The sequence below is a fragment of the Ipomoea nil genome, unplaced genomic scaffold, assembly GCF_001879475.1.
Source record: "Ipomoea nil cultivar Tokyo-kokei standard unplaced genomic scaffold, Asagao_1.1 scaffold3314, whole genome shotgun sequence".
Taxonomy (NCBI): Eukaryota; Viridiplantae; Streptophyta; class Magnoliopsida; order Solanales; family Convolvulaceae; genus Ipomoea; species Ipomoea nil.
Window position 1 is genome coordinate 5440691 of NW_017619742.1, and position 9951 is coordinate 5450641.

The window sequence follows — 9951 nt, forward strand, 5'->3', positions numbered from 1 at the left end:
TCGCCACCCTTTCAGGACGAACATTTACCTTTTTATAATTATAGTAAATTTATAATATAAATTGATTTGTGATTCATATCAAATATTGAATTTATTTCTATCCAAGTAATTTATTACTTATATTTAGAATATGTAGTTTAGAAGTTCTATCGTCCATGCTTGAGCAGGCCGAATGGCGCTTAGTTTTCTTAGTTGTTTTTGGGTTTATCCCTCCTTTACGTTCCAAAAAAAAAAATTAATTTTAAAAAAAAATGAAATTAATCTAACTAAAAAAATATTTATAAATAGGTAGAAGTGTCAAATATGCCCATCTACTACTGCGAAATGCTCAATTTCTACCATGAACTAAATTAAGTGTCAAATAGGCCCATCTACCAGCTAAATTTGTTCGTTTAACTTTTTTTACAGGTTACTAGCAGGTTGCCTATTCAATTATTAAAAAAAAATAAAAATTCAAATCAATGGTGCGTCACCAACTCTTAATGTTGTCACTTTGCTTGTTGATTTGCAGTACGGTTTTCGTAGGGCTCCAAATTTCGGATGCTGATTCCGGGTCACGCCGGAGTATTGATCTCGTTCTCGTTACTCAACGGTGTCTTTTCTTACTTCCTTTCATGAAAGCTTATCACTTTACACTTTACATCTTCTTTATTGTCTATTAGCTGCTACTGCAATTACTGGTGTCATACTAGCTTTTCATCACATGAAAGTGGACACACAAACATTAGAATTTAAAACGCCTGATATTGTTTGAGCTTTTCAAAATTCGGGTGCTTGGTAGATGAAGACTGATGTATCAAATGCTTGTTCCAATTTCTAACTTTGGAGTCATTTGGTTTTCTACTAAACCCTCATTGCCTAATGCATTCAGGGAAGTTGCAGTAATCTCAGTCAAGAATGTCTCAGGATCTGTACATGTTGATAAGGATGGGAGTTGGGTTTGCACTGGCAGAAAAACGCATAAGACGGATCGCCTTCCTTGGATGCATTATATATATATATATATATATATATATATATATATATATATATATATATATATATATATATATATATATATATTAATAATTGAATAGGCAACCTGTTAGTAACCTGTAAAAATAGTCAATCAAACAAATTTAGTTGGTAGATGAGCCTATTTGACATTTAATTTAGTTCGTGGTGGGAATTGAGCACTTCACAGTAGTAGATAGACCTATTTGACAGTTCTGCCTTATAAATATGATATTAATATAGAAGAAGTGTGGTTTATTATGTGTTTTTTAATCAAACTATTTTATCCAATTAATTATGTTTCATATTTTATTATGAATATCTTTTGTCACTAATTGTTTTGATTTATTTCTCTCAATAATTAAGATTTTATGCTATGTTCTTATTTGTAAGTTTTGTTTTATAAATTGTTATCAATAATTACTTTATTATTTTTTATAAAATAATGTCATTGTTTATAAGTTCATTTGGTTCTAAATTATTTATTTATTTTTATAAATTATAATTTTTATTTATGAAAGTACTGATGCAACTATTGATTATTTTGGATTTAGAATGCATCTATAATTATTTTCATGTGTATGTAAAATTGTTAAAAACTTGAGAATCTTATTTCAGGTGTTACCGATCATGCCACTCCGGATATGGCTGCTCTCTCCTTCTCGGATGACTACAATGGTAATGACACATTACGTCGGTGATGGTATGAGATTACCTATTAGTCGTATTGGTCATGCTACATTTAATTCCCCATCTAGATCTTTTCACTTGTCTAATATCCTTCATGTTCCTAGTTTGTCTACATCTCTATTGTCTGTTCAAAAATTTACATAAGATAATATGGTGTTCTTTGAGTTTCACCCATCTTTTTTTTTGTTGTGAAGCATATCAACAGCAAGGAAATTCTTCTACGGGGTAATAGTTCTGGGGGGCTTTACAAGCTTCCCATTCCGAGTTCGTCACCAACTGCGTTTCTCTCGGCTAGAGCTTCAGCATCTGTGTGGTATGATCGTCTTGGTCATCCTCATCAACGAGTTCTCAGTCAAATTCTTTCGTCTTGTTCGGTTAGTGGGTCTAGCAGTAATATTCATTGTTCTTCCAGTCTATGTAATGCATGCCAGTTAGGGAAATCTGAACGGTTTCCCTTATCGCGTGTTGAGTCGTCTAGTTCGTGTGTCCTTGATTTAATTTACACAGACATTTGAGGACCTGTTCCTATTCTTTCTACTAATGGATATCGTTATTTCGTTATATTTGTTGATGACTACTCTCGTTACACTTGGTACTTTCTTATGTCACAAAAGCCTGATCTCTATGCTATCTTTGATAAGTTTCGGGCTATGATTGAACGTTCATTCAATCGCAAAATTAAATCCATTCAGTTTGATCTAGGAGCTGAATATAAAAATTTACACAGAACCTTGGCTCAGTTAGGCATTCTTCATAGATAGTAATGTGCGTATACTCATGAACAAAATGGTCGGATCGAAAGAAACCATAGACACATTGTTGAAACTGGTCTAGCTCTCTTAAGTCGTGCCTCAATTCCTTCTAAGTTTTGGGATTATGCTTTTGAGACTATGGTTTATTTAATTAATAAAATGCCATCCGCTGTGACACATAAATTCAGTCCTCATCTTCTATTACATAAATCCCCTCCATCCTATTCTTTTCTTCTTGTCTTTGGTTGTCTGTGTTATCCTTATTTGCATCTCTACAATCGTCATAAGATGTGGGTCTTTTCCATGTGTTTTCCTAGGCTATCCTGAGTCATTTAGGGGCTATAGGTGCATGGACCTTCGGACTAACAAGGTATATATATGCAGGCATGTTCGGTTTGATGAGAATGTTTTTCCTTTATGCAAGACAGTTTTGTAGGCACCACTAGTTCAAACGACTCAACCATGGGTTGAGTCTGTTCTTGTTCCAACTTCATCGTCCGTCTCGGCTCAACCGGTCTCGCTTGAACCGGTCCCGACCAGCAGCGAATCTAGCCAGCCAGAACCGGCCCAGGATGGGCCCTCGGCGGACACCGAACCTACTGCCGCTCAGCGACACCGTGGCCGACCGAGAGGTCGGTCGTTGCTCCCCACGGTTCAGACTCACTCTATGGCCACTCGTAGTCACGCTGATGGTCCTCTCTTGGCTTTATCAGCCCAGGTTTTTCCCACTGAACCTACTTGTTATACACACGCTATTAAACCTGATGAATATCGCAAGGCTATGGATGATGAATTTAATGCGCTCCTTCTTAATAAAACCTGGTATCTTGTCCCATCTCAGTCTAATATGAATATTATTGGGTGTAAATGGGTTTTTCACACCAAAAGGAAAGCTGATGGGACAATCGATCGATACAAAGCAAGATTGGTAGCAAAAAGATTTAATCAGGTACCCGATCAAGATTTTTTTTATACCTTCAGCCCAGTGGTCAAACCGACTACTATCAGGTTACTTATATCTTTGGCTATATCCTCTGGTTGGGTTATCAAACAGCTTGATGTGCATAATGCTTTCTTGAATGGGTCTTTTATCTAAGACTGTCTATATGAAGCAACCACCGGGATACATTGATAAAAAATTTCCCAATCATGTTTGTCTATTGAAACGTTCCCTATATGGATTAAAACAAACCCCAGAGCTTGGTTTAATCGCTTACATACCTTCTTGATTGGCAGCTGGTTTTAAAGATTCAAAAACAGATGTATCTTTGTTTTACTACTCACAGGGTTCAGGTTTCGTTTATGTTCTTGTTTATGTTGATGACATTCTTGTAATGGGCAATGATCAAGGTCTTATCAACTCCCTTCTAACTGTTCTATCATCTGCATTCAAGATTAGGGATCTTGGTAAACCTGGTTTCTTCCTAGGGATTGAAACAATCAAGTGTAAGGATGGAAATTTGCTCTCTCAACAAAGATACATAACAGATATCTTAAAACGTGCTGGCATGACATACTGTAAACCTCTAGCCACTCTTATGTCTGCTTCTAAATACACTATCTCCAATGCTGATTTATATGACGACGCCACACACTATAGAAGTCTGGCAGGTGCTTTACATTATCTTACAATTACTGCCCATACTCGTCCTTTGTAGTAAATCAGCTGTGTCAGCACATGCATGCGCTTACAGTCTCGCATTGGGAGCAATTGAAGCGTGTTCTAAGGTATGTAAAGGGAACTATCACTTCTGGTTTGTGAATTCGGCGATCAGTATCCAGAGAATTACATGCTTTCTTAGATTCTGATTGGGCTGGCTGTCCTGAAGATCGTAAATCAACCAGTGGGTATGCAAGAAACAACAGACTGTTGCTAGATAATCTACTGAAACCAAGTATAAAGCTTTAGCAGATGTCTGTGCCCAGGTAATCTGGACTGTCTCGCTTCTACGAGAAATCGGCATAACCGATGTGCCCGCTCCCAATCTTTGGTGTGATAATCTTGGAGCTACATATATGTGTGCAAACCCTATTTTTCATGCTAGAACCAAGCATATAGAAATTGACTACCATTTTGTTAGAGACAGAGTTGCGAATGGTGATATATAGGTTAACTTTATTTCAACCAAGGATCACTCGGTTTTCGTTTCTTAGGGACAAGCTACAAGTCATCAGCGTACCTTATGTTTGAGGGGGAGTATTAGGACTCTATGTATTTGAGTTTGATTATGATTCCCTATTCCAGTCTCTCTGAGACTTCCTTCTTATATATACCTATAATCTGTACGTTGTATTCATTCAATACACAACTCTATTAGCTCTCATCCTAGCTACCAAACACCTCATAAATTTTCTATTTTTATTTAGTAATTTTATCAAATCCTCTATTATAATAAAGCCAAACATTTTTTGTAAATAAAAAAAATATTTTTTCCCGCTCTTGAAAAACGACAACGTCTTTTCTGTTTCACTTTTTTTTTTTTCTTTTGTGTGAGTGGAAGGCCAATCAAATTCATCTATTCTGGCCTATCCTTAATGACGTCATTCTTATTTATTTATTTATTTTTTTAAATTGGTTGTTCGAAGCGTATGTTGTCAGGCCATATTTGTAGGGGTGACCACGGTTCGGTTCGAACCAGACGGTTCGAACCGAACCGTGCACTGTTGAATCGGAACCGGAACCGAACCGTCCGTACGGTTTTGGTTCCAGTTCCTAACCGGAACCAATATGGTTCCGGTTACGGTTTGAGATGAAAAGGAACCGGAACCGGCGGTTCCGGTTCCAAACCGAAAAAATTAAATATTATAGTGTTTTTAATTTTTTTTTTAATAATTCCGGTTAGAACCAGCGGTTCCAACCGGAACCGCCGGTTTTGAACCGGAACCAGAACTGGAACCTTACTATAAGGTTCCGGTTCCGGTTTCGCCATCCACGGAACCGAAACCGGCGGTTCCGAACCGGAACCGGAACCATGGTCACGCCTACATATTTGTAGGGAGTGGCCTATAGTCTGTTTGCGTATCCACCCACACATGCTTCTTGATAGGAAGCGTGTGGTTTCAACAAAGCAGGGTATGGGACTGTTGTACGGACTACAAGATACATGTTTTGAGACTTCAGCCTTTATTCAAATGGAAACTAAAAAAAAAAAAAAAACAAATTACATATTTCTGAGATCAAGAAAGAAGATGTCCAGGCAGTTTATTATGGGTGCCCAGCTTCATACTCAGCAGACCACAAAGGCGATTAGGGTGCGGAACTATGTTGTCACTGAAACCAGGAGAGAAAAATAAAATTAGAAGGCAAGAATGTGTGTTTCATGATCAGGTGTGTTACTGCTACATTACCATCTTTTTTTGCTACTTTGTTTATCTTTTATTATATTTGATTTGCACCATGTTCCGGTTTTGCTTTGGATATGTGTCTCGATTCTGCACCATCTATACCATATTTGTAAAACAGTTCTCTTTATACTAGAAAGGCACATGCATGCTGATCAGGAGTAAATATCATAAACAAATCTTGCTTACTTGGATCTGGAGCCATTTGTTCGGTTGATCTTTTCGCTTTCCATGTTCGCATACATCGTAGATAGAATATCCGGCAATGAAGTTGTAGATGGTCCGATCAGCCTCCTTGATTTTCCAGACAGTGAGGTTATCTTTGTGTTTATTTTGTGGAGAGATTCACGGGTATGTACAAATAAAAATTAACACTGAAAAATTAATAAATATTACATGTATAGTTATACTTACATTTTTAATAAAATTAATTCTAAGCTAAGAATTCAAGTACGTTTTCATGTTTCGACAACCATTACTTTCTTTGCTAATTTAGAGGATGTCAAAAATTTAATTGGTAAATTTGTTAAATTAATAATAGTCTGTGCATCGCACGGGACATTACTAATTTTAATTATTTTACGAATGAAATGTGTTGTAGATCATTATTGTGATATGAAATATATTAATTTATGCTAATATTCTTGTCAACTCCAATAATCAATTTGGAGTTAAATTTTCAACTATTTGGTAAATGACGACTTGAACCAAATAATTTTAAAAAAGTTGTTTCTTCTAGCTAGGTTTCATTTTCTGTACCGCCTCGACTGACATGTATTTTTGTTGCATGTATGTGTAATGTGTCTTGTGATGCGTCCATAAACGTTTTCTATCTGATCGATTACCCAGTGGCCTAGTTATATATATATATATATATATATATATATATATATATATATATATATATATATGGAAGGGCTCGCGTGCATTTAGTCCTTTCCGTGAGAAATGAGATTGAATCTAAGCCTTACGTAGCAGTTGATCCAACGAATAAGATTATCAGCAAAATATAAACGCGAATTGCTCATTAAGGGCATTTTGGTCCTTTTGATTATATTAAAAAAAATTCAAAATTACTGATCTTCTTCTTCTTTGCGCGTTTTCAAAATTCTCCATTGATTTCTAATCTCCGATATTTCCTAATCTCAGACGATTTTGCAATCTCTACAAAATTGGCAATAAAATCTATTCTCTTCATCGTTCAATAGCTTATTCTTCAAACGAAAACCTAAACCCAGCAACAACATGAACCGATCAAGAATGGAAGAATTCGATCAAGGTATATTACACAAATTTTATCGCTTATTTGGAATTAATTTTATCTGCTCTTGTATTGGCCTCCTTCTTGTCTTAATTACACGCACATTAAAAAACTACATGCATGCAACTTAACAACTGCATTACTGACCTAATTTAATTATTCCGAGCCTAAAGACTTACACACATAGATGATTAGGTAGCCGCATGTTAATTTTTACAGATGAACATATTACAGTTTTCACTGATGCAGGTTAATTGCCGGTGTAAAATTTTAAAGAACCCTTACGCATGTTATCTGTTAAACACACGCACGTTCATTGCTTTCCAGACGCATGTTAATGTTAATGGACTCACTGATGCACGTTAACTAATGGCCTAACATTTTAAAAAACACTTACGCATGTTAACTGTTCAACATACGCACCCTAACTATTAACCTGACGCATGTTAAGTGCTCACCTGACGCATGTACTCTTGTATTTTATAAACCTGACATATTGACAATGATCTAATTAAATTAACGCATATTAAGTATTCACACTACGCACGTAGAGGCTTACAACAACGCAATAATAACTTCATGCTTATGTGTTACAGTTCCCAGTGACTTGCAATCTCTGAACAACCCCAGTTTGAGCCCCAGCAGCAGCAGCAACGGTTATACATTGACCATATCTCCTGGAATGACGCAGTATTGGACTCCACACTGTGAAGATGAAATCAAACCAGCGGTTGACATGATTTTTAAAATATTGGATGCCGGTATTGAATTCTACAACAATTATGCTGCCAAAGTCGGGTTTGACACGAGGTCTAGTTCCTTCACTACAGCACGCGACGGGACGAAAATTCAAAAGCAAATCGTTTGCAATAGAGAGGGATTTAAGAATACGCGTGCTCAACATTGTCACTCAAAACCAACTGCAGATGCGGGGGAAGGTCCTTCGCGTCCAAAGCGGCGGAGGGTTTCAAACAGAACTAGTTGCAGAGCTAGGATTATTTTTAAGTACATTGGAGCAGCTGGGTACCAAGTTAAGACATTTATTGAAAAACACAATCACATCATGTCTTCTGTTCTTGCAAGGCAGTTCCTAAAAGGAAATAGAAACATCTCCAGTTTTCATTAGAAGTTTATACTAGATTGTGCTAAGGAAAATATTGGAGCATCAAAATCACACGGTTTATACAGTCAGATTGTGGGGGATTACTCTGAAGTTGGGGCAACTGTAGTGGACTTTAAAAATGTCAGAAGGAATCTCAGAGCATACATATTGGGTGCTGATGCACAAATACTCGTGCATAATCTTATTAAAGAACAAGAGATGTGCCCTACATTTGCTTTTGACTATGAAGTTGATGAAGATGAGCAGATGAGTAGACTGTTTTGGGCAGATCCAATGTCAAAAAAGAATTTTGCTGCATTTGGAGATGTTGTCTCTTTTGATGCCACATATTCAACCAACAAGTATTATTCTATTCACATTCTTGCGTGCGTTTCATTAATTAGTTCACATTAAGCATTGCCTGATATGTTGAGCCAGGTTAAGATTTAGACAGGTTCACTACTTACTTGAAAAGAATTGTAATATAAGTAAGCGCACATTGTCGCTTTATACCACGCATCTTAAACACTAATGTCGCGCATATTAATGAGTAACATCCAGAATTAGACTTCAAGTACATGTGTCTGCGATTTTAAGACTTAATGTGCGTCATGCTAATGCTCTAAGTGCGCCAGTTTGACACCTGTATACTGTGATGACGCTTTTTGTCTTGTAGGTACGATCTGGTTTTTACACCCTTCACCGGAGTTGATAACCATAAAAAATGTATAACATTTAGCGCTGGACTATTGTTGAAAGAAGACATTGAGTCTTATGTTTGGCTCTTTGAGAAATTTAAAAAGGCAATGGGTATGGAACCAAGAATAATTGTCACCGATTAAGATCCAGCTATGAAAGTGGCAATTCCAAGAGTTTTCAAGCAAGCCAGGCATCGCTACTGCATGTGGCACATTATGTGTAAAGTTGGGGAAAAGGTGGGTCCTACGTTGAACAAGAATGAGGAGTTCAAGAACAAACTGAACTCAATCGTTTGGATGTCATCTTTGGAACCTCCTGATTTTGAGAAACAGTGGAGAGAGCTCATTGAAAAGTACAACTTAGCCGAACACAATTGGTTTACAACTATGTTTGAGGCTAGAAACCATTGGATCCCAACCTATTTTAGAGATGACTTTATGGGGGGTCTACTCAGGACAACGTCTCGTTCCGAAAGCGAGAACTACACGTACAGCCGTTTTACTGGCCCACAGTCTAGCATAGTTGAATTCATGATGAACTTTGACAGTGCTCTTAAATCACAACGTAACACAAACGCAAAGCTCAACAGTGACAATGAAGGCTACAATCCAGATATGAAGACGCCTCTAGGGATCGAAAAACACGCTTCAATCGTCTACACCATTACTGTTTTCTATCAAGTTCAGGAAGAAATATGTGCCTCCTGTTTCAAATGTATAGTGTTGAGTGTTAGAGAAGATAGTGGAATGTTGCACTATGATATTATGGATGGAAAGAACAAAATATTTACTGTGGTGCACAGTGTAAATGACCATGAGGCCAAATGCAGTTGCAAGATGTTTGAGATGGTTGGACTGTTGTGTAGACACATATTTGTGGTCTTTAGAGACCTTGAAACGATCCCTCTGAGGTATGTGGTTAATCGTTGGACTAAGGATGCATCTTTAAAGGCTACATTTGAAATAGATGGTGTCATTTATGATCAGAATGGACCAAAAGATGAAAAGAAGATGGTGTTGAACAAACTGTGGGCAGATGTACACTGTTGTATTGATCTAGCAGGTTCAAACATGGAGCAATTGGCTGCATTTTCGCAAGTGATTAATGAATAG

General features: G+C 37.0%; 1 protein-coding gene and 1 long non-coding RNA gene across 2 annotated transcripts; both read left to right on the top strand.

Moving 5' to 3' along the window:
• Positions 1-557: 557 nt before the first annotated feature.
• On the top strand, positions 558-949 carry LOC109169512. The gene is made up of 2 exons (XR_002052241.1): positions 558-592; positions 872-949. It is a non-coding gene; the product is annotated as an uncharacterized LOC109169512 (long non-coding RNA).
• An 8042-nt stretch (positions 950-8991) lies between these two features.
• Positions 8992-9951, top strand: LOC109169454 (protein FAR1-RELATED SEQUENCE 5-like). The gene has a single exon (XM_019318337.1). It carries the CDS (start codon positions 8992-8994, stop codon positions 9949-9951), a length of 960 nt encoding a protein of 319 aa, XP_019173882.1.

Coding starts and splice junctions, on each gene's coding strand:
- LOC109169454 (XM_019318337.1), top strand. CDS start 8,992: ATGAAAGTGGCAATTCCAAGAGTTTTCAAGCAAGCCAGGCATCGCTAC.